The 24,830-nt window shown below is 48.2% G+C and overlaps 1 protein-coding gene across 1 annotated transcript in view; it reads left to right on the top strand.

The window, feature by feature from the left end:
- LOC122487661 (ATP-binding cassette sub-family A member 13-like) overlaps positions 1 to 23,221 on the top strand; it is a 45,814-nt gene extending 22,593 nt beyond the window's left edge. The window contains exons 5-7 of the mRNA XM_043588437.1: positions 18,807 to 18,912; positions 20,374 to 20,511; positions 21,575 to 23,221. Coding sequence (XP_043444372.1) covers positions 18,807 to 18,912; positions 20,374 to 20,511; positions 21,575 to 21,670 — 340 coding nt within the window. The 3' untranslated portion in view covers positions 21,671 to 23,221. The remainder of the gene's footprint in view (positions 1 to 18,806; positions 18,913 to 20,373; positions 20,512 to 21,574) is intronic.
- The last annotated feature ends 1,609 nt before the right edge of the window (positions 23,222 to 24,830 follow it).

The raw sequence follows: 24,830 nt of genomic DNA on the forward strand, positions 1-24,830 counted from the left end.
CTGGGAAATTCAGATCACGAGCCGATGTCGCCCAGGGCGGTCACTTTCCCAATGGGGACACTCTGCTTTCACTTTCTAATATGTTCCGTTAAGAACACACAGACAGCGAAGGTGGGAATTGGAAGTGTTTTTGGGGACACTCAAGGTCACGTCCTGACTCCTCGTTCACGCACACTGGCCGCATGCATGTCTTACGGGAGACGGCAGAGGCGTGGTCCCTCGGTCAGTGAGCTTGCTCTAGGTCAGACTGACACACGCATAAGTGTAGATGCAGCACGAGGTGGAAATTGCCCTAAGACTAGTGAAGAGGCCGCTTGGGGTGCAGCTCGGCGTGAGTAATCAAATGCTAGAGGGTGTTTGTGTAGCGACAGGGTTTTGAAATCCGTTGGTGAACAGTCACGACCCCTGCCAGACGTGCTAAACACTCACAAATCAAAAGTTGTGTAGGTGCCACGGGAAGGTTTCCAGGCGGGAGTGAGGAGGAGATGGAATGTCCGTTTCGTGGCAGAGGAGGCATCCCTCCCAGGTCGCCCCGCAGCAGCTACTCGACGGTGAGCACCTTCCTGCCAACAGAGGAGGGATGGAGAGAGATGATGCGGGTCATGTTTGGAACAGCCTGACTCTGATACAGGGTACAATGGGGTGCAGGTCAAAAAGTGGGCCGTACGTATGGACACCATCTTTGGGGAAGTTTTAATTCCAGGGTAAAAGAATGAGGCAACAGGGGCGCCTGGGTGGGTCAGTCCATTAAGCGTCCGACTCTTGATTTCAGCTCAGGTCATGATCTCTTGGTTAGTGAGATTGAGCCCCGAGTTGGGCTCTGTGCTGACAGCTTGGAGCCTTCTTGGGATTCTCTCTCTCTCTCTCTCTCTCCGTTCTTCCCTCCTTCTTCCCTCCCTCCTTCTCCTTGTTCCCTTGCTCCTCCCCTGCTCACACTCTCTTTCTCAAAAATAAATTAAAAAATGAGACGACAAAGGAAAGGAACAAGAGACGGGAACCCAAGTGGGCTCTTTGGGGCTGTTTTTGTTTTCTAAACAAAAGGGATGGAAATGAGCTGTGGGCGGCTGGTGACGGGACGTGTGGTGTAGGTGGCATGGCCGAGAACAAAGGCAGGACTTTGCTACTGACTCTTCTGGGAGAGGGGGAGCCGTTGCGATCATTAGCCCTGGAGGATGATCAAGGATGGGAGTGGGGATGTCCTTAGAGAAATGGAGACCTCGGGGAGGGCCGGGGGCTGAAAAGGGTGTGCTGGTCGTCTGGGGGCCGGTAGCCGGCTGGGCAGGTGTTCGTCGTGCACAAGGGCCCCCGGGGTTCCGCCTGCTGCTCTCCACCACGGTGGGGAGCAGGAAAGCAGAGCCCCTCGGCGCTGATCATGTTGATAAACAGCCCAGGCTCTCATCTACGGTGCAGGGTATGTGTGCCCCTTACCCAGGATGGGTCACTTGCTGTGTGCTCTCTGCGTATCGCCCCCATTTCTTCCTTGTGACGTCCCCACCACCACCGGAGGGAATTGCAGACCCACAAGTGCGGTGTTTGGCCCAGCACACAGTTCCTGCTGGAAGGAGCCAGTTTCAGAGTGTGGTCTTGAGCCCCGCTGGTGCCGTGTCGGCTCACCTCACCTGCCTGGGTGAGTCGGCGTGGGTGTGCTGGGATGACACAGAAGAGGTGCGGAGCCAGGCCAGTGACAGCACCCCGGGACTTCGAGAAAGGTATTTAACACCTCTGAAAGTTGGTTTCCCCCCTTACACGGGGACAGTAATGCATAGTTTATAGTCCTTTGGTAAAAGGCAGAGGAAGACCCCAGTCGTGTTCCCACTCGACGGCTACTTCCCCCTCTTCCACCGAAATCAATGTGTCGCTCATTCCCTCCGGGTTTAAAAAAAATTTTTTTAACGCTTATTCATTTTTGAAAGACAGAGAGACAGAGCGCAAGCAGGGGAGGGCCAGAGAGAGAGAGACAGAATCCGAAGCAGGCTCCAGGCTCCGAGCTGTCAGCACAGAGCCCGACGTGGGGCTTGAACCCACAGACTGCGAGATCATGACCTGAGCCGAAGTCGGACACCAGCCGACTGAGCCACCCAGGCTCCCCTTTTCCCTCTGTGTTTTAGAGCCGTCCTCACCTCTTCTGGGAGGTCTCCAGGATCTAGTCTGCCCATTCACAGAGGCATAAGATGTTAGCTGGCTACACGGCCATTTCCTTGGAAATAATAATGCATTTCCCAGCTCTGAGGACTGCTGCAGGTGACCAAAGAGATACAGCAGGAGAAGGGTCTGCAGCTTTAAGGGTGTGGATTTGTGTGTGTGTGGTGGGGGGGGGCGGGAGTGACATCGTTTTTTGTGCCCCTTCCTCTCTTCCCTCTGAATGCAAACGTGATGGTTAGAGACGAAGCAGCCATCTCGGACCACGAGGCGGCCTCAGTGACAGGCCTGTGAACAGAGCAGAGAGACTGAATGAGCCAGATGGATGCCTTATCCACTCTGAGCTGGCCGCTGTCAGACTTTAAACCTGATGTCCCTGCAGCTTTGGAGTTTCTGTCACGCACGCCTGAATCTAAACAGACTAACGCACCCTCTGACCTATTAAACATGATGTTTATTTGTCTACCTGATTGTTTTTAACCTCTTCCCAGTGGACTGGAAGCTCTCTTGAGACTGGACTTTTCTTTTTGTTTGTCTCCGGGTGCCTAGTAGTGGGGCCAGAGCCTAGTACGTGACGTCCGCTCCAGGTAATTGTTGAACAGAGAACGAGTGAACGAGTGAAGCCCCTGGCACCCGGCGGGCCTGCGCTGAAGGATGTGTCTGTCCAGCTCGCTGCCCTGGGGCTCAGGAGAGAAATCAGAGGAGTCTGTAGTGGCTCTCAGGTTCTGCCCAGCGTCATGAACCACTGGACCTGAAGACAGTAATCGGGCCTTTTGATAAAGACTTTCCTTCAGATCCCATCTATCTCCAGGCCGGGTGAAGCCTGCTCTCTCTCAAAATGTCCTGCTTCACCCGTTGGTTGGCTGTCTTTAGACCCAGGGCTCTATCTTTACTCCCCGTCTCCATTAGCAAGATCCACCAGGCGTGTGATTCAGGCCTAATTGCCGCTGCGGCCTTGGCGGTGAGTTCCTGTCCCCCTCGCGTCTGGACGGCTGGATGCCTCGCGCAGCCTCTCTGGCCTGCCAGCCAGTAACGTGCCAGCCGGACAGCAGTGATGTGCCATTCGGAGACTCAGTGGTACACAGGGGATGGTGAACTCTGATTGCAAATACCCCCACGGCGCACGGAGCTCAGCCCAGCCAGAGAATGGACTTCTGGTAGGTCTGAACCGTGTTTCAGAATATTTCTCCGAAGAAGACATCCAGACGGCCGACAGACACACGAGAAGATGCTCAAAACACTCATCGTCGGGGAAATGCAAGTCCAAGCCATGATGAGACACCACCCCACACCTGTCAGAGTGGCTGACATTAATAGGAGACGACAGGTGCTGGCAAGGAGGCCGAGGAAGGGGAGGCCTCGTGCACGGTTGGTGGGAACGCAGACTGGTGCGGCCGCTCCGGACGACAGGGTGGAGGGTCCTCGAAAAGCTGGCAGTAGACCCTCACTGCGGCCCAGCCATCTCACTACCGGGTATTCACCCGAAGGAAACGAAATTGTCAACTTGAAGGTACCTCCGCCCATGCCGACTGCAGCCCTGTTCACAGCCGCCAACACGTGGAAACCTACGTGGCCACTGGCAGAGGAGCGGATGCTGAGGAAGATGTGGTTCTCTCTCTCTCTCTCTCTCTCTCTCACACACACACACACACACACACACACACACACACTGGAATAGTACTCAGCCATGAAAAAGAGTGAAATCTTATCATTTGTGACAACATGGGTGGACCATAAGTAAAGTAAATAAGAGAAAGATAAAAACTGTATGATCTCACTAATACACGGAATCTTGAATGAAAGAGAGAAAGAAAACAAAAGAAATAAGAGGAAGAAAGAAAGAAAGGGAAAGGAAAGGAGAAAGAAAGGAGAAAAGAAAAGGAAAAAGGAAAGAAAAAAGAAAAAAAAAGAAAAGAAAAGAAAAGAGAAAAAGAAAAAGAAAAAAAAAGAAGGGAGGGAGAAGGAGGACAGGTTGTGGATACAGAAAATACACTGGTGGCTGCCAGAGGCTGGGGGCGAGGAAAGGTGAGCTGGGATTTTTTTGGTATTTTTCTTTGGTTTTGTTTTTGTTTAAGTTTTAAAAAAGAACTGTATTTCAGGTTTAAATGATTCCAGATCGGGATTTGAGAGAGGGTTTATTTACTGAGTTCAGTTAGCCTAAAATTTGTGTGTGTGCTATGGGCACCTGTATGTGTGTTTATAGATATGCGTGTTTGTGTAGTGTGTATGTATGTATGCATGTGGGTGTTTGTATTTGTGTGGTTGTGTGTGTGTGTGTGTATGGCATGAGTGTGTGGTATTACGTGTGTGTGTGTGCCTCTGCCTAGTGGTGTGTATGTTGTATGTGTCTGTGTAGTGGGGTGTGTGTGTGTGTGTGTATTCAAAGAAAATTCTTGAATCCTCAACACTCTTGGTTTCACAGCATAGAGGTGTTTTACAAATGCGATGAGCCCTGTGCATCAGTAAGACATTTTTACAAATGGAGCAAAACGAACTTCACAAACCACGGTGGCTTCTCAGGTTCTCCGTCATCCTCCCGTGTCTGCAGGCGTCTGTCTGGAGGTGGGCTTCCAGGTGGCCCGGGCTGGGGGGACGCTGCTCCGCTGTGTGTCACCCTCCTTCTGGGATCCCCGCCTGAGGGGTGGGGGCGCAAGAACGGAAAGGCCAAACCATACAAGTGTGATTCATACGTCAGGTCTTGTCACACCTGCCACCGTCCCTTTAGCCAAACCAAGTCACTTGGTAAAGAAAAAGGGAGGAAGGTAGTCGTACCCACTACCCCCACGAGGAGGACCGTGGCGAGTTACGTGGCCAGGTGTGCACGTGGGGAGGGGAGAGGATATCTAACCTACCACCACCTCCGGGAATTTTGTGACTGATGTTTTAGACGGTGGCCCGCCTCTTGGCTCTTGACAGCTTCATTAGGGTTTCCTTCACCTGTGCTACAACCCACCCATTTAAGGTGTGTGCACGGATACATGCCACCGTCTCCACGGTTCGTTTCGGAACATTTTCATCATCTCAGGGAAAAGCCCTGTGCCTTTACCTGTCCCCCGTCTGTGCAACCACCCCTAAGCCCCCGCCAGACTGTGTTCTGTCTCTGTAAATTTGTCCAGTATTGACGCATAAATGGAATTGTATAGCGTGTGGTCTTTCGTGACTGGCAGCGTTCACTTGCCGGGCGATTTTATGATTCTTCCGTGTTATCAGGGCTCCTCCGTGCCCTCGTGTGGACAAATGATGTGTGTGCTTTGTCCATTGTTGATGGGCTGTGCCATCAGTTGCATCCATCGGTGATGGGTTGGCGCCGCCTTTGGTCTGTTAGGCATAATGTTGCTGTAAACAGAGTTTTTGTGGGACACATCTTTTTATTTGGGGGGATACGTACCTTGGAGCAAAGCTGCTGGGTCATATATTGACTCTGTGCCTGGCCATTTAAGGAACCATCACGCTATTTTACAAACTGGCTGCACCATTTTACATTCTTGTCAGTGAACGAGGGTTCCAGTTTCCCCAACGGCTTCACCGTTACTTTTTATTTCCTGTCCCAATGAGTGTGAAGTAAGTAGAATCTCGTGGTGATTTTGATCTCTGCTTCCCTGATGACTCCTGATTTTGAACCTATTTCCATGTGCTGATGGGACATTCGTGTATCTTCTGTGAAGAAATGTCTATTCACATCCTTTGCCCATTTCAAAATACGGCTTGTCTTTTTATTATCGACTCGGGGGAGTTCTGTATCCTACATACAAATCCCTTATCAGGTGTTGGATGTGCGAATATTATATTTTCCGATATACGGTTTGCCGTGTCCTTTCTTGATAACATCCTTTGAGGCACAGATGTTTTTAATTTGAATAAAGCCCAATTTACCTTTTCTTTTGTTTTTCATGCTTTTGGTGTCCTAAGTATCTGCCGTGAAATCAGAGACTGTGAAAATTTACACCTTGTGTGATTCTAAGAGTTTTGAACGTTTCCATTTAGGTATTTGATCCATTTTTAAAAAGTGCCAGTGTAGTTAACATACAGTGCTATATTATTTCCAAGTGTTGAGTCAGCGGTTCCATACCTTAGTGTCCATCAAGAGAATTGTGCTCTTAACCCCCGTCATGTATTTCCCCCACCCCTCAACTCACTGCCCCTCTGGTAACGTTTACTTTGTTAACTATAGCTAAGAGTCTGGTTTTTGGGTTGTCTCTCGATTCTTTTGGCATTTTGTTCATTTATTCTGTTTTGTTTTTTTAATTCCACGCACGAGTGACATCATATGGTATTTTCTTTGCCTGGTCTATTTTGCATAGCATAATGCTCCTTAGATCTATCCGTGTTGTTGCAGATGGCAACATTTCATTCTTTTTTATGGCTGAGTAATACTCCATTATGTACATATACATACATACCCCATCTTTATCCGTTCATCAGTCGTTGGACACTTGCACTGCCTCCATAATTTGGCTGTTGGAGATAATGCTGCTATAAACATGCATGTCCTTTTATTTTATTCACAATTTTGAGTTAAATTTTTTATAACTGTGTGGGAGGTAGAATTCCATATTCTTTCTTTTGGGTGCACTATCCAGTTCTGCCAGCACCGTTTGTGGAAAGATTACTCTTTCCATTGAATGGTTTGGGCAGCATTGTCAAAAAATCAATTGACCACAGACCTACAGGTTTATTTCTGGACTCTCAATTCTATTTCATTGATGTATATGTTGATCCTGATACCACACTGTGTTGATTGCTGTCGCTTCGTAGTAAGTTTTGAAATCGGGAAGTGTTAGCCCTCCAATTTTGTTCCTCCTTTTCAAGAGTATTTGGCTGGTCTAGGTCCATTGCATGGTCCAGGTCCCTATGAATGTTGGAATCAGCTTGTCATTTCTACAAAGAAGTCAGCAGGGATTCTAAGAAGGATTGTGCTGAATCTGTAGATCATTTTGAGGAGTATGGCCACGTTAACAAGGTCAAGTCTTCCTGTCCGTGAACCTGATATGTTTATTTACTTAAATCTTCTTTAATTATCTTTTAACAATGTTTTCTAGTCACAAATCCTAGGTTTTACACTTATTTTGTTAAATATAATCCTAAGTAACTATTTTGATGTTACTGTAAATGTAGTTGTTTTCTTAATTTCATGTTTTGGATTGTTCATTGCAAGTGTGTAGAAATACGATTTATTTTTTGTGTGTTGAACTTGTGTCTTGGAATCATGCTGAACTTATTATTTCTAATAGTATTCAGTGAACTCCTTAGATACTTCTATATACACATCATGCCATTTATAAATACAGTTTTACTCTTCATTTCCAATATGGATGCTTTTTATTTCCTTTTCTTGGTCTAGTACAATGTTGAATAGATGTGAGACTGTACACATTCACCTAGGAGGAATGCCCCAGGTTTTCATCATTAAGTATCATGCTTGTTGTGGGTTTTCCTTAGCACCCTTTATCAGGTGAGAAACTTTTCTTCAATTCCTATTGGTATTTGTTGAATGTTTGTATCATAAAAAAATGTTGGATTTTGTCAAATGCTTTCTCTGTAACAATTCAGATAATCATGTTATGTGTCACATTAGCTGATTTTCAGATGTGAAGCCAATCTTGCAGCCCCGGGATAGATCTCACTTGCTCGTGGTTCTTCTTTCTCTACGTTGCCATATTTAATTCGTTAGTGTTTTGTGGAGCATTTTTGTGTCCATGTTCATCGTAGACAGTTGTCTATAGCTTTTGTTGTTGTTGTTGTTGCTCACAAGTGTTCCTTCCTTTCTAGTTTTTAAAGGATTTTTAAATATTCGGTATTAGTTTTTCTTTCAATCTTTGTTAGAATTCACTAGTGAAGCCATCTGGGTCTGGCATTTTCTTTACCAGTAATTTTTAAATGATGCATCTGAATTTGATCTCTTTACTTACTATAGGTCTATTTATATAGTTTTTGTATTCCTGAGTCAGTTTTGGTAGGTTTTGTCTTTCTAGGAATGTGTCCATTTCACCTGATGTATATAATATATTGGAATACAATCGTTCATAGTATTATTCTATAATCCTTTCTGTTTTTTAAGGTTGGTAGTAATGCCTTATCTTTCCTTTCTGATTCTAGAAATTAGGAGTCTTTTTTAATTGATTAATTTAACTAAAGGTTTGTCAGTTTTGCTGATTATTTCAAAGGACTAGCTTTTTTGTTGCATTGATTTTTCTCTGTTCCTTTCCTTTTCTCTAGCTCATTAAATTCCACTCTGATCTTAATTGTTTCCTTCCTTCTTCTTAAGTTTAGTTTGCCCTTCTGGTGTCTTAGATAGTAGATTAGGTTATTGTTTTCTGATCTTTCTTAATTTTTTAATATAGTTATTTGAAACTGTACATTTTTCTCTAAGTGTTGCTTTAACTGCACCCCACACATTTGGTACTTTGAGCTTTCATTTCCTTTTATCGCAACGCATTTTCTAATTTTTCCTGTGATTTATTCTTTGGCTTATTGATTATTTAGGGGATTTTGTTTAATTTTTTTGTTAATTTTCCAAAGCCTTTCTGTAATGTATTTCTAATTTCATATCCTCATTATCAGAGAATGTATGTGTCATTATTTCTGTCCTTTTAAGTTTTTTTTTAATGTTTATTTTTGAGACAGAGAGAGACAGAGCATGAGTGGGGGAGGGACAGAGAGAGAGGGAGATACAGAATCCAAAGCAGGCTCCAGGCCCTGAGCCATCAGTACAGAGCCCAATGCGAGGCTTGTACTCGTTAACTGTGAGATCATGACCTGAGCCAAAGTTGGACGCTCAACTGACTGGAGCCACCCAGGCACCCCTGTCCTTTTAAGTTTAGTGAAGTTTGCTTTATGGCCTTCTATATGGTCTGTCCTGGAGAAGGTTCTATGTGTACTTGAGAATAATATATATTGTTCTGTTTGGTAGGGAGCGCTACAGATGGCTTTCAGGTATTGTTGGTTTATAGTGGGTTGTTAAAGTTTGCTATTTCCTTGTTCATCTTTTTCCAGGCTGTTCTACCCAACATTATCATTATTATTATTATTTTAAATGTTTATTTTCGAGAGACAGAATGCAAGTGGGGGAGGGGCAGGGAGCGAGGGGGACAGAGGGTCTGTGCTGACAACAGAGAGCCCAACGCAGGGCTCAAACTCACAGAACATGATCGTGACCCTAGCCAATGTTGGATGCTCAACTGACTGAGCCACCAAGGTGCCCCTGTTTTCTAACATCTTCTAACACAGCATATTAATTTCTTGGTGATTTTTCCACTATACCTATATATTTTTGTTATAGCCTTCGCGGATGCTCTGGGGCTTACCATATACATACTAACTCACCAGAATTAGCTTCAGGTTGAAGCTAACTTAGCTCCAGTGAAACACAGAAATGTCCCATATCGCATTCCTGCCTCTGTGTTATCATGGTTATGCACATAACATTTATCAGTGTTACCACCAAAAACAGGTGGCTGTAATTATCACTGCATATCATTTTTTACATATTTCAGTCTTCTAAAGAAGCTGTCACAAAGGAGAGCAAGTATATATTTATAGCTTTTGTTATATTCCCTTCCTTACATAACATTCCTTGTTCCCTTACCCTTTTCCTGTAAATCGAAGTTGTCACCTGAAGTGCCTTTCATAGGTGGACACAGTTTTGCTTCCTCTCGCTTCCTTTGGGCTGTTGCTGGCATGTTGACTGCATTTTTATGTGATAGGCCCAATAACACAACTACATATTGTTTATATAATTGCTTTTAAAATCAGTTAAGGGAAGAAAGGAGAGAGGATATGTGTTTTTCTTGTCTGTTGTAATTATATAGTCACCTTTTCACATGGATTTAAATGACTGTCTGGAACCCACTTTGAGGCTAAAGTAAGTTCTTAGTTCAGTATTTCTTGGATTGAGAATCCAGTTAAATTCTCCCAGTTTTTATCTGGAAATGTTTTCATTTTGCCTTCATTTTGAAAGATAACATTTGTGGACATAGGATTCTTGGCTGGCAGTTTTTATGGGTTTTTGGGTTTTTTTTTTTGAGCACTTTAAGTGTTTAAATGTAATTAAATGGTAACATTTCAGTGGGTTCTGTTCTCCGTTACTTCTGGTGAGGAGTCCCCTGTTCATCTCGTTCACGGGGTCCCACACTCACCTGAGGCTGTGCTCATTCTCCTTCATTCATTTCTGTCTGTGTTTTGATTACATAACTTCTATCAATCTACCTTCCAGCTTACGAATCCTTCCTTTTGCAGAGTCAGACTCCGGAGCCTCTGGAGTGCATTTTTATTTCATTCGTATTATTCAGCCCTGGCGTTCCCACATGCGTCTCCGTGAGTGTCTGTCTCTTCCCTGACCGTCTGTATTTGCTGTATTCGATGCGATGCTCTCCTACCTTCCTCTGCTTCTTTAATCACAGTTTCTTTATGTTCTTTCGGCGTATCTACAATCACCACTTGGAAGTCTTTGTGAATCCACCATCTGGCTGCTTTCAGAAACACTTTCTGTTGCTTAACGTTTTGTTTTGGTTTGGTTTGGTTTTATTTATTTTTTTGGCGTATGGGTCATACTTTCCTGTTTCTGTCTATGTGTCATAATTTTTTATTGGAAACCGGGCATTTTGATGATACGTTGCAGCAATTCTGGGCATTGGCTTCCGCCTTGGGCTTCTTACGGTTTTCTGCTTGTTTCTGTGTTTAGTGATTATTTGGTTAGTTTTAGCGAAGCCCATTTCTGCCCCCATCACCGTGTGAGTCGTCTGATGAGGCTTCTCAGGGGGCAGCCCAGGGTGTGCCCACAGTCACCCTAGAGGGTGATGGTGCTTTGCCCAGAGCCTTGTGCCTCACTCCTTGACCACGCCCAACTGTTAGCATCACTGATTGCTACTGATGTCAACAGTGTCCTGGGACGTAAAATGCTCCACAGCGTAATCCAGTCGAATTTGGGCTTCTTTGAACGGACGCTTCCCACGGCCAGTGTTTGAGCTTTGCTCTGACCGCAGGAGGCTCCTTCCAGTGTGCTCTTTCCTCGGTTCCATCCCGCACACCAGCCAGTTGGCCTGTGTGTGCAGCGCACGCCCCCACGTCCCCCTCGCCTCTTACAGCAACCTCTGCTGACTCTCATGAGGGCCTTGGGCTTGAACTTCTCCACGCTCTGCTGCAAATAGGGTCGGACCCTTTGGGGAGAGACTGGGAATCACCTGCCTCATGGCCTGCTTCTCTTCCAAGGCAGAGTCTCTGAGCCGTGGCTGTGGAACGGGGTATGAGGACAGCGGTAGGCATCTGTCGGAGCGACACCTCGTTCAGGAGCTGAGTGCCCCATGCCGCAGGGTGGGCGTTGGCCTTGGGTCCTCTTCGGCGTGCGCCTGCCGGTGTGGGGCCACCCGGGGCGTGAGTCAGAGCAAGGGGCGAGCTTTCCTTTCTCTCCGTCCACCCAGTGGAGATCCTCATGCCATGAGTGAGGGCTGGGCGGAAGAGGGAAGCCCCCACGTCTTGTCGAATTTTCCAGAACTCAGCCTCCGCAGTAGGTACCAGGGTGGGGGCGGGATGGGGCACGGTGGCACTCTGGTCCTGCCAGGGAGGTGGGGCCCCGGCTGGGAGCCGGGAGGAGGCTCGTGTGCTCTGATAGCATTGTCTGGAGTGTGAGTTCTGTCCTGCTGGGCTGGGAGCAGCTCGCAGAGAATGGGGCTCAGGTCAGATGCCACAGGGTGTCACTCTTCTTAGTTTCCCTAGACTTAAACAATTTTTTTTAATGTTTATTTATTTTGAGAGAGAGAGAGAGAGAGACAGAGCATGAGTGGGGGTGGGGGTGGAGAAAGAGAGAGACAGAGCATGAGTGGGGGGGGGAGAGAGAGAGAGAGAGAGAGAGAGAGAGAGAGAGAATCCCAAGCAGGCTCTGCCTTGTCAGCACAGAGCCCGATATGGGGCTCGAACTCATGAACTGGGAGATCATGACCTGAGCCAAAAGCAAGAGTGAGGCACCTAACTGACTCAGCCACCCAGGTGCCCCTCCCTGGACTTTCTGAGTTCGTGTTCTTTCACTTCCGTCTGCCCTAAAGACCATTTCCAGACCTTGTAAGTAGTTGCTGTTGATAATTCTCAGCATTTTTGCTGGGAAATGGGTCCGTGGAGCACTTACAGCATCATGCCAGAAGTCTGGCCACCTTTTTTCAAAAACGTCCGTTTACGCCCACTCGATGCTGGTTTCATACCTACCCCCCAACATGACTGTGACCTTAAAATGGGGCGCTGAGGGTCACCTGGGTGGCTCCGTCAGTGGAGCATCCGACTTCGGCTCGGGTCGTGATCTCGCCGCTCGTGAGTTCGAGCCCCACGTCGGACTCTGTGCCAACGGCTCGGAGCTTGGAGCCCGCTTCGGATTCTGTGTCTCCCTCGGTCTCTGCCCCTCCCCCACTTGGGCTCTCCCCCCAAATAAGTACAATATGTTAAGAAACGGGGTGCTCAGGCTCATTGTTTCTGAGGCTTTATGAGCACCTGTTCCCCTCCCACTATTGTACGTGTGTCTAGTTGTAAAAGCACATCTGAATGACTCGGTGACATTCGGGAAGGGCACGTACCAGCCCTTTGATGAGACCGTCTCTGGGAAATCAGTCCAGCAAGTCGTTTATGGAGAAACTGGGGAGTCGCTTTCTGTATACACACCCGGCAATGTATTGTAGAAAGCTGGTCCCTGCTAATATGTGCTTCGTTACCGATCATCTGGTTTGTAATCTGTGGTTAGAGGGATCCGGCGTCAGACTAGGAAAATGGTCCCCGTTTCGATGATTTGTCTTGACAACCCCTCTGTCACTGGGGCCTTTCCTGCCCACGGGACTCGTAGGAAGACCTGTCTGATTTGATGCCCGCGAGGGTTCTGTGAATTCCTGGTGCATCAGGTCAACTGTGTACCTGACGGGTCCCCCCTGGTACCAAGGGGGTACTTGGGGTCCCCCCTGAGCTCCAGCTGCCTGGGCTGGGAGCCGGGTCAATCCAGCTGTGGCCTCTCTCGTTGTTCACAGCCCCCAGCACATTTTTCTCAAGCACCTGTGACCTCAGGCGCTTCCCTGTTGAGTGTGGACGTGGGAGCGAGGTGGCCTCAGAGCTTTCCATCCACCTGGCCCAGCCCGAATTCCCTTTTCCTTGTTCTCTTGCCTCCCCGGGCTGCCCACACGTGCCCACCTGGGGTCCAGCAGGAACGTCTCAGCCACATTCAGGCCCAGAGACTTTTGCTCTAATCTGCCTTATCGAAGTGTCTTCTCAACAAGGGGAGGGGGGGCTGCACCTAAAAGCAATTCCCGTCTGCTAAGAGAACCATTCATTTTTCTTATTACTCTATTATTATCTTTTTGTTGTTTTTTAAGGTGTATTTATTTATCTTGAGAGTTGGGGGGAGGGAGAGTGGGAGAGAGGGAACGAGCAGGGGAGAGACAGGGAGGGAGACAGAATCCCAAGCAGGCTCTGCACTGTCAACGCTGAACCCAGCGTGGGGCTCGAACTCACGAACTGTAAGATCATGGTCCGGGCCGAAATCAAGAGTCAGACACTTCACCGACTGAGCCCCCCAGGCGCCCCTCCTATTAATTGCTTTAAAGTCTCTGCTGCGTGGGGTCCGACTAGAGTCGGTAGAACCTGAACGCAGAAGAGCTTTCATCGCACCTTCCGAAAGGGCCATCACCTCCACGGGGAGAGAAGAGTTTGCTTCTGTGCCGGCAAGAACCCTCCCCTCCACTGAGATGCTCCACGAAGCCGGGGTGTTTGCAGGGGGGTGGCCGGGCGGCGTCTGGCTGTGAAGGCTCGTCGTCGTGTGAGTGGCGGTGTCGTCTTCCTCGTCCGCGTCTCCCCCGCCAAGTCCTCGGAGCTTCTCTCCGGCGACGCTCATCAAGCCGGGGAGTCAGCCGCCCCGTCTGCCTCCACGGGGTGTTGGCTCAATGACGTCGGTGACCTCATGGAGAAGACCCAGGACGAGCGTGGCCGCCTTTGCTCCCACTGCCTGTCGGGCGCCCGTGGCGTGAGACCAGCCTGGTGGCCCTCCGCAGCAGCGACATCCCCAGCGTCGGCCACATTATGATGTCTGATGTGGCAGAACATCGGCGCCAGCTATGTTTCCCTTTCCCTTCTGGCTCTTACGCCACCCTGGATGGATGCGCACCCGACCCGCAGAAATGCCATTCTCTTAGGTAATCAAGCGTTGGATTTTTTTTTTTTCTTTAGGAACACGTGCCACTTCATAGGATTTTCCTTTTAGTGTCTGTGCTATCTTCTGGAAATTTACGGGGGGCTGTGCCCAGAGTCCTATGAATGATAAGACCGCCTGACCTCCTTCTTTGTCTTCTGTGTGTTTTCTGATTGCTACGGTGGCTTTGGGAAACACAGAAAGAAAATGCTGTTTGGAAAGTGACCCAGCCTGCTCCCTGAAATAATTTTTGTAGTTGTCTTACAGACCTTTGCTTTTCTTTTTTTAAGTTTACTTACTTATTTTGAGAGAGAGAGAGAGAGAGAGAGAGAGAGAGAGAGAGAGTATGAGTTGGGGAAGGGGAGGGAGAGAGGGAGAGAAGGAGAGAGAGAATCCCAAGCAGGCTCTGTGCTCTCAGCACGGAGCCCCACGCAGGGCTGGAACTCATGACCCCGGTTTCATGACCTGAGCCGAAACCAAGAGTCAGGTGCTCAACAAACTGAACCACCCAGCCACGCCTAGACCTCTGCTTTCATGCAGGAGGATTATTACCTGGTTAGGAACTTTTGTGGTTCTGTTCAGAATCAGAAAATCCCATCAGTGACCCATTTCAACAATGAAGAACCTTTTTGGATCCTTCTGCCTCAAGTGGAAGTTGTCTCCTGTTACTCAGAATGGAAATTGTGGTGTCGGGATTTCAGCGGCGTGGCTAATGGCCACATTTGTATTCCCACTTTCTCTTCCGAAATGAAAAGGAAAACAAGAAGGAGATGCCTGTTTGTTAAGTCAGAGAGATGTAGAAAATCACCCATAACGTTGTCAGCTTTCAAAAGCCACCTTGATTCCGGGACATCTGTGACATGAAGGAGGAGGTTCAGAGACAAGGGGGATGGGCAGGAGGCCAGACGAGTGAGCAGGTCTTACAATGTGACCTCACCCCCCCCCGCCCCCCGCCCTGTACACACGACAAGCTACGTTGCCTGCTTGTCGGGCGAAACACTGTCGCCCGGAGATGATCCCGCCTGTTCATCCCTCCTGCAGATGTGGCTCTTGCGTCCTGCTTTCCAGTGACGCCCCTCAGTTATTCCTGGAAGAAGGAAAAAGTTCTAGAACCACGTGGAACATTTTGCTATCCAGTGAAGAAGGGAATGTGGTTGTGACTGCATCAGACTGCATCATTATCTCATCAGTAGGACCTGTGCTCCCGGGAAGAAGATTCCTGGCTTCCAGCAGCTCTCCCGTGACAGCCAAGGCGTTAGAAGGAGGCTCCGCATACCTGGGGGCACAAGGGGAGGGCGTCCCGGTTCCCCGACAGCTCAGCAAGGCCTTCCCCACAAAGCCCCCACGCCCCGAGCAGGTCTCGCGCTCTGAGCAGTGAATACGTGCGTTCAGTGCCCGGAGGAAGGGTGAGCTGGTGTGGGTCACAGAGGAAGGCACCCGTCACATCACAGAGAATCCGGTGGACTGAGTTTGGCTTTGAATGGGAGACCTCGGCCTTGAGGCTGGCACAGGCCCTTCTGCTGGCCGTTCCCCGTGGCAGCTTTGGTCCAGGCTCTGAAAGCTGGGTCTGCAGGCTGTCATTTAGGAAAGTGACACCCTGGCCGTAGAGAGGGATCTTCCTGGAGAGAGATGTGATGCGGGTCCAACTGCTCTTTATTGTGAAGCTGTGTCAGCAACCCAATCTTGCCTGTAAACTCAGAAGCCTGTGGGGGCTCTTTGCCAAGACCACGCCCCCCCCTCCCCCCGCCCCGGAACGGTTGCTGGGGTTGCCCACCAGGTGCTGCTACTGATTTATTAGTCAGAGGCTCTCTTCGTGCAAATACCTCGGATCTACCCTCCTTGCGACCATCCTGATTGGCATGGGCGGTGATTGGAGTGTTTTCTGAACCAGAATTAACTGGTTGAAACAAAAGGGGCAGCTATGACAAAGAGACACAGTTTTGGAGTAGGACGGCTAGAGTGTCCCATCTCTGCCAGAAAAAGCTGACAGTGTAGTCTCCAGACCTCTTTGGGCCTCCCAATTCCACATTTTACAGAGAGGAAATGCCCCCTGTCCTGTTCCGTAAACACGGAGGTTGGAAGAGCACACGGAGTACGTTTCCCTGATGTGGACCTGGTGGGTCGTTCAGGCGTGTTAGACCAATGACGGGATAGGTAAACGAAGGACAGGTGCTGCTCTGAAAGCCTTCAGACTAGAAAGCGCCCGAATCAAACAAATCCCTTCTGAGTTTGGCTCATTGGCATAAACGTGTAGGTTCTAGGCAGAAATGAGAAAGTGAAGCTGACATAAATTAGATTCTTGCATCATAAATGAATTCTATAATCTTCTGCCCCGAAGTCTTGTTGACTACCCCAGAGACATCCTCAGATGCTCGCCAGCCTCTTTCAGGAACGTTTTCTTGTGAAGCGTTTTTTTTGTTTTGTTTTGTTTTTTTGTTTTTTTTTTTTTTTCAGTAAAGAGCGTTGTAATTCAGATCGTCTGGAGTAAAGTTGGAAGTGACTTAGTTCAAAGGAAACCTCATCTGAAAGATTTTTGAATATCAACGTGTATGTTTATAGTGAGAATTTAGCATGGGTTTTTCCAAATGCGCTAGCAAAACGTGACCGCAGAGATGCGGTTTCGGCTGATGGTGCATGGATCCCCACGTACCTGGAGGAGTGATGTCATCTGTGTGCACTGTCCCCTCCCACCTTTGTGCTTTATGTCCTGCGCGCTTCCTATCCGTGTTCTAATGGGTTCATCTGTGTTTCCCGAATACACGTGAGGTCCTTGACGCCAAAGCCAGTGTTCTTCCATTTGGGTCCCGTCCTTGGCAGAAACTAAATTTCACTGGGTATGTATTTACTTAACTTGCTCAGTGCCAGACGCCGTCCCGGGTGGTTTCCGAGAAAATCATTCAGTCCCCTGACACCCTTAACAGGCAGCTGGTGGTGTTACCCCTTCCCCGACGTGAAGATGTGATGCCCGGGTCCCACATCTGGGACGTGGAGGGAGGGGATGTGTTCTAACCCGGCTGGCCACCGGGGCTCGGCGTCAATGGCACACACACCGTCAGACTCAGAACGACGAGCAGACCAGAAGCACACCTGTCCTCCGCCGTGCCCCCAAGATATGACTTCCTGCGTGGACACGATTCCCCACGTGAGATGTGGAAACACACCCCCACTTGGGAGGCTGTGATGAAGGCGGGTTGGAGGAGCCGGGTGAGCGGGCCACACAGCAGGTGAGCCCTGCTCCCGAGCATGGGAGCAGCCAGGACACACGCTCCGGCACTGACCCAGCGCGAGCCTTCACGAAGGCTCCGGGGCAGCTCAGGAGACGGGCCAGTGGTGTTTCTCTGCCTGCTTTCATTTCTGTTTCATCAGAGTCCTCTACGGTCTCTCAGCCATGAGTGGGTGGACTCCAGACCATCAGCCCTGGATGGTGGGGGAGGTTGGGGCCAGGCTCACATCTCGGGGGAAATTTAAAGTCAGGGCAGGAGCAGGAAATCAGAACCCGGATTAGGATCTCGGGTGCTCCGTGTCCCTGAGCAGAGTCACATTATCTTGGGGCTCCTTCTGCACCAGACGGATGCACCTGAAAAATGATTTGACCGTAAGCATCTTGGGGTCAACCTCACGACAAATTTACTTAAATTTTGTGTTGCATTTAAGTAAATGAAGGTGCTTGTAAAGGTCTGGGCATGCCATTTGGTTCATTCATTCATTCATTCATTCGTTCATTCACTCAACTCATCGTTATTAGTTCTGGGTACTTGGGATTAATCTGTTTGTGAACAAAATCGACAGATCTGCTGTCCTCATGGTGTATTCATGGATCTTTACTGAGATGCTGTTATGTGCCCAGCACCACGCGAGGCGCCTGGGATAGGGTGGTGGAATCACAAACCTATTTTTGGAAGCCCCATAAATTCCTGGAGGTGACCCTCAGAGATCGCTCTGCAGTGTGGCTGTCACCACACGTGTGGTCGCCCGGCCACAGCTCCTCGGCGTTGGGAACCGGACCTCCCAGGCAGCAACATCCTGCAGTGACCGCACCTGCTGGGTCAGGAGATGCTTGGGAGGGTTGTTTTATGGGATGAAGAAGCGATCGCCCTGCTGACTGCTTGGGTGCTCCCTGTCTCCTTCCGCCCCCCCCCCCCCCCCCACTTAATCACCGCGGACCTGGGGCAGCAGTGTATATCAGGACTGGTCTTCGTCCTGGCTCCGATTTCTCGAGCTCATCACTCTGCTTTCAGTCCGCGTTCAGCTTCCCTCTTTTACTGAATAAGCATTGATTCCAGGGCTTGCTGGTTTTGTTTTTCAAGATCAATCCGTGTCTGTGTCAGTGGAGTACAGAAAACGGCATCACTGAGTTATAATTAACTTCTGACTATTGTATATTTGAAGATCCAAAATCTCCCATTGATCTGGCATACTGACTTTCTTTTCTGGAGCCCTGCAGAAATGAACTTGGAAGTTGCCCATCTTACGTCCAAAGAGCTGTAACCGTATTTTAATTTCGTTTAACTTTCAGGTTTGGTGATGGCTATACAGTCAAGATTTGGCTCTGTAAGGAAACCAGTCCACACAGTGTGGTTTCTGACTGCTTGAAGCTCCATTTTCCAGGGATCCAGTTTAAGGTAGTGCTGATATTCTATATGACTTCTTTGTTTTGAGCACAAGAAATCTGAGAAGGGGCGTCTGGGTGGCTCAGTCATTTGAGCATCCAACTTCAGCTCAGGTCATGATCTCACTGTTCATGTGTTCAAGCCCCATGTTGGGCTCTGTGCTGACAGCTCAGAGCCTGGAGCCTATTTTGGGTTCTGTGTCTCCCTCTCTCTCTGCCCCTCCCCTGCTCTCACTCTATCTCTCTCTCTCTCAAAAATAAATAAACATTAAAAAAAATTTTTTTAAAAAGGAATCTTATAAGCACATTTACCTTGTTCCCTGTTTTAATTCCATGCCATTACGAGTCCTCGCCTATTGTCTTAGCCTCGTTGCAAAACATAGGCTCCTCCCTTCCCCACTGAAAATAGCAAAGGGTGAGTGCATGTTGCTTGATCATTGTGAAGGATGATGAGCCCGTCCGGCCACTTTGTTGGGTCTCCCAGAGTGAACTGTGGTTTCGTAGGCCCGTTACCCATGGGCCCAGTCATGTTTCGTCCAGGAAGGAAAGATTGCAGAAAGGAATTTCTTCCAGGCATTTGCTGCTGGGTTTAGAGGCTTGGTGGTTTCAGCACTATTTTCACGAGGGGTGCACGGTGCGTGGATCGTAATCCTCCGCTAACGTGATGCCAAGTGATCCCTGAACCAGCAGTGTCTTTGTCACCTGGGAGCTGGTGGGATCTGCAGGATCCCAAGCCCCAACCAACCAAATCCAGATCGGCATCTGAGGACGTGACCCGGTGATTCCTACGCACAGTAGCAATTTAGAAGCGCCGTGTGTGTAGAATACCTTGGATAGCTGTGTGGTCCTTGTTTGTCATAAATTCTAATAGGTTCTGGTCTATAAAATAGCTGTCACCCGTCTATTTCCACAAGAGCCACCGAGCGAAATCCATCAATAAGCATGCTGTACAAGGCCGGTGGTTCGTGCTCACGAATGGCCCCAAAAGCCCGAGGACACATGTGCTGTTACCCTGCTCTGCACGTGTGCCGACAGGGGTCGGAAGGTTTGCTCTCCTACCAAGAGCTGCTCCTCCAGCTAATGGTGAGGGCCACAGGGATCTCTCCTCACGTCCCAGCCAAGTTCAGGTCCTCCGTGCATCTCCTTACTCAACAGTTACGTCCTCCTTCTCAGCTAGTGCTCCGTACCCCCTCACCTCTGGAGCGCTCTTCCCCCCCTTATGTCATGTTGGGGGGGCATATAAGGGGCAGATCGGCGACTCAGTCTTGAGGGGGACCACCCACTTGCTCTGCCTCAGAATCAGTCGTCAGTACGCACGCACTGGGGACCCGGAACGGACCCACACCCCAGCCGGTATTTGGGTGTGTGGTTTAAAAAAAATGTCATTTACTTAGCAGTTAAATATCCTGTGATCGACTTTGTGTGACGGCGGCCAGTCGTGTGATATGGTTTGCGGTTTGCTTTTGGCTTTTAGGGGCAGCGTCTTAACCTACTGGAATACCACGTGCCGAAGCAGTGGGAGTGCTTGGCCGACCTGTTCAGGGTTCTGGAAGGCAATAAGACCTTCCTGAGCATCCAACGTTACTCCATCAACCAAACCACTTTGGAACAGGTATTGTATCTTGAACGCATCGGCGGGTTGCATTTTGGTACCTGCTTGAGGCCTTCCCAGCTGATTTTAATTATTTTTTTTTAACATTTATTTATTTTTGAGAGAGAAAGACGACAGAGCACGAGTGGGGCAGGGGCGGAGAGAGGGAGACACAGAATCCAAAACAGGCTCCAGGGTCTGCGCTGTCAGCACAGAGCCCGACGCAGGGCTCGAACTCACAAACCTCGAGATCGTGACCTGAGCCGAAGTCAGATGCTTATGAGCCACCCAGGCACCCCCCACCCCTACCCCTGCAGCTGATTTTAAAAGTAGCCAGATTACTTCTTGAGGTCATTCTTTCTTTAAATTACTCACTGGTTTTACAACACAGGATGGTTTGTTTCTTGTCAGCTGTCCACTTAGGTACATATTTAGGGGGCCCCTGGGGGGGGTGCTCAGTCGGTTGAGCATCCAACTTCAGCTCAGGTCATGATCTCACGGCTTGCTGGGTTGGAGCCCCACATCAGGCTCTGCCCTGACAGTGCTGAGCCAGCCTGAGTTCCTCTCTCTCCCTCTCTCTCTGCCCCTCCCCCACTTGTGTTGTCTCTGTCTCTCCTCTCAAAATAAATAAACTTAAAAAAAAAAAAAGGTACGTATTTAGCAGGGCTCCGGTTTGTAGACAAGCAGAGTGGGTGTTCACTGGGGAGATCGTGCCCTGCTAACCTTCCCTTCTTCGTTTTGCTTGCCCCCCCCCCCCCGAACGTCTAAGGGGACTCTGCTGTAAGTGATCCTTAGTGGACTTTGGGAAGCAAAGTGCTTGCTTTACTGAGTGCCAGCATGTAGAATTAAATCACAGCTTCTTTCTCAAGCCGCGCTTGAGGCATCCAGAATTTCCAGGCCATCTAATAATTGTCCTCAAAGGACTTACCTGCTTATGGTGGTTTCTAGGCGGGTGGTATGAATGAGTGGCTTGTGGTTTGGGGGGCAAGTGGGGCTGTGCTTTAAGGTGCCCCTTCGTCTAATAGTTGAGAAGAGAAGGTCTAGTGTTCTTACACGTTAACGATGGTTTTCATCCTTTTGTCAGGTATTTATTAATTTTGTTACCGAGCAACAGAAAGCTTCACCGTGTACCCGGGCTCCATCCACCGGCTGTCACCAGCCCGATCACCTGCCTATCTAAGCATGAAAGGAGACGTTTCTAAGAGGAATAATACCTTGTCTTTGGTTAACAAGTCATCCTGGAGGATCACAGGAGCCTGAGCGCCCCGGAGGTGCTGGGAGTCTGGCTCCTGCTGGTCAAATCCATACTTTCTCATTTCCTTTTTGAAACTAACTGATAACCAGCCACCTCAAAGATTGGTTTCTGTAGACTTTTAGGGCATCCCCCTGCATGGTTTGTCAAGCCAAGGAGGGGCCGGCTTCTTGGTGACGGGGGCACGAGGGACCCTCGAGTCCCGACTGAGACATCTTGGAGCTGGAAAGGCTCTGCCAGAGATCAGCCGTTCCGAACATTTCACTGTACCTTTAAGGAAACTGAGGCGGCCAAGGCTAGTAACTTTCCCGACTGATTTGTTTAGGAAATAGTAGCTCAGGCTATTTTCCATTTTTGCCCCATTTTACTAGATACGCTGACATGTGTCTAAATAAAAATTCAAGGATTTAAATACCATTTTTTTTTGTAATACTGGATGTTCTATGGTAGGACATGTGAAAATTGCCATTTTTTTTCCATACAAAAGCTGCTTTTTTTAAAAGACATCAGAATTCAGGAGCTTTTTAGTGAGCCCTTTAGCAAAATTGAGTAAATTGAACTGGGTACTCTCTGCCATTTATAACAGTTTTACCAGAGTTGTGCAGATTTTAAATATAGGGAGGTACGGAAAGCAATATAATGTGGATGTATTCTGTTTTTCTTAATTTCTTAATTTTCTTAATACCTCCTGGCATTCTCTCAGTTTTAAAATCAATGACGCACACTGTCTAGTTACCTTCTCATTTTGCCAGGAAAATTAGTACGATACGTAATAAATAAACATTACCTTCCAAACACTTGAAAATTTTCTACCAACTAAGCCATTCTCGGAGTTACTGCCCTAGTCTCTTCAGATACAAAGTCCCGCGAAGTGGCTCCAGAGGGCCACGGTGGGTTGACATTCTGCATCTGATGGCAACAAGCGTGAAGTGAGTGTGTCCGTCCCTGAAAATGGTTTCTTGCCAGGCGTTTCTGAGTTTTGAGATGTTTCTCAACCTTCTTTGAATAACATTTTTTCTCAAATCTCCATGGACAGCTGCATTCATTTCATTTGAAAGTTTGACCTTATCCAATTAAAGTTTTGAGTAATAGTAGCTTGGGGCCCAAAGCTTGTGAGATTCCTGTCCCTTTTCTTTCCAGACGCAGGATTTCACTAAAATCTGTCTTTTCCTGATACCATTCGCTACTAGAGATCTTTTTAACTTGTCAGGATTCAGCCAATCACAGAGAGTTTTTGTTCGAATGATTTCAGTTTCACATGAATCACATGAATCACGCTTTCCTAAAGAAGTTGCAATTTAGGGTTTTAGGATGCCACCCCCCCCCCCCCCGTTCTAACACAGTCTCATTGTCAAAGTGTAGGATGTAATCCTTTGTTATGAGTGTTGTTGAATTGATCAATAAAGCCCAAGACCCGGGAACATGGTTCTACTGTAGTGAATAAATGAGGTGCGCTTTTGCGTCGCCCGATTCTTGGAACGAAGTTGTGTATTTCTTTGCATGTTAGGGGATCCAGTTTAAAAAGCTAAGGGGGAAATGCATCCACTCTAGATCTTTTAAAGCTTGAAAAGGTTAACATTTGATTGAGTCTGCAACGTTCCGCTCTCGGGGATTCTTTGAGCTGCCGTTTTCTTGGAGGTGGTGCTTCCCAGTAGGCCTTCGAACAGTCAACAGGAAGAGAAAAGAAACTTGTATGTGCGAGCTCCATACCCCAGAAGACTGGACACAAAAGGTCAGATCTTATGTTAGTGTTGAAAATGTCACCGCATGTATAAGTCATGCGGATATTTTACACCTTCGCAGCTAGACATTTGTCTTAAGACCTTTGGGCTTACGGTCACACAACTGAGACTTTTAAACCAACTTCCTTCTTTTGGAAGCATTCTGAGGATGGTACTTCATAAGGCAGAGATCGTAGTGATTACCCCGGTTCCAGCAACCTATCTTTTATCGTGTGGCTTATCTTCACCCGGATATTTGAACACAGGATAGATAAAAACCCTCACCCAAAATCAGGATTGGAGAAAGCAAACAAGGAGTATATTTTTAAAAGAGTAAACAGTGGGGGACTGACTGTTATAGTTGGCTTGGTGTAGTGGATGTCGAACTGAAAAACAGCAGAACACGATCATTCTAAAACCTTTCGTGAAATATCGTCCCCCGCCGCCACCCCCCCCCCGCTGCTGCACCCACCCTCCCCCACTATTTGGCATTCATGAATATGACATAAAGACTTCAGCTTAATCACAAACTCCCCCCTCCTAAGTGGGGGATAGAGACACTTGACATTTTCAGACTGGTTTGGGTGTGTTTTCCTCTCTGACTTTCCTTTCCTCTCTGACTTTCCTTCAGTGTGTTGCAATATTTCAGCCCGGTGGTGGTTTTGCTGCAGGATGCCGCTGGTACGTTACAAGTCAGTTTCACACACTTGAGTAATTCAGAGCCCTTTACGTGCACGCGTGCGCGCACACACACACACACACACATACACACATACACATGCGCTCACACACACATTCATTCTTTCGATCCATACTATTGAGCCTGTTCTGTGTCCATAAATACATGGTGGGTACAGTAAACGTGAGGTTGGTAGGCCAGCAAGTAAAAAACCCACATGGTCCGTGACCTTGAGAAGCACACGGTGATGCGGGGAAGGCAAGGTGAGGTCTGCCGGCAACAAGCACTCCTGCCCTAGGGCCACACGGAGTGCTTCCTTCTAACCAGGGTGCAGGAACCAACTTCATGGAGTAGTTACCACGTGGCTGGGCCATCACAGATGGAGAAGTGGGATAAGGTCTGTGAGGATGAGGAAGCATCGGAGCATATCAACGATATTCAATGGGCAATGGCTATTTGCCTGTTATTCTGGTAGACGCTGACACAGTGGCTCCACAGACCTCAAAACCCAGCTCTGCCATCTTTAGAATTTCCCTTATATCCCAAAATGGCTGCTGGAGTACCAGCTATCACAACATCCAAAGCAGAAAAACAGATTCGATTAAGGGGGAATAAAAAAGCACACCATTTAAAGAGATCTCCTGGCAGTCTAACCCACGTACTCAGGCTTATATGATATCATGTTACA

Source organism: Prionailurus bengalensis, chromosome A2, assembly GCF_016509475.1.
Source record: "Prionailurus bengalensis isolate Pbe53 chromosome A2, Fcat_Pben_1.1_paternal_pri, whole genome shotgun sequence".
NCBI lineage: Eukaryota > Metazoa > Chordata > Mammalia > Carnivora > Felidae > Prionailurus > Prionailurus bengalensis.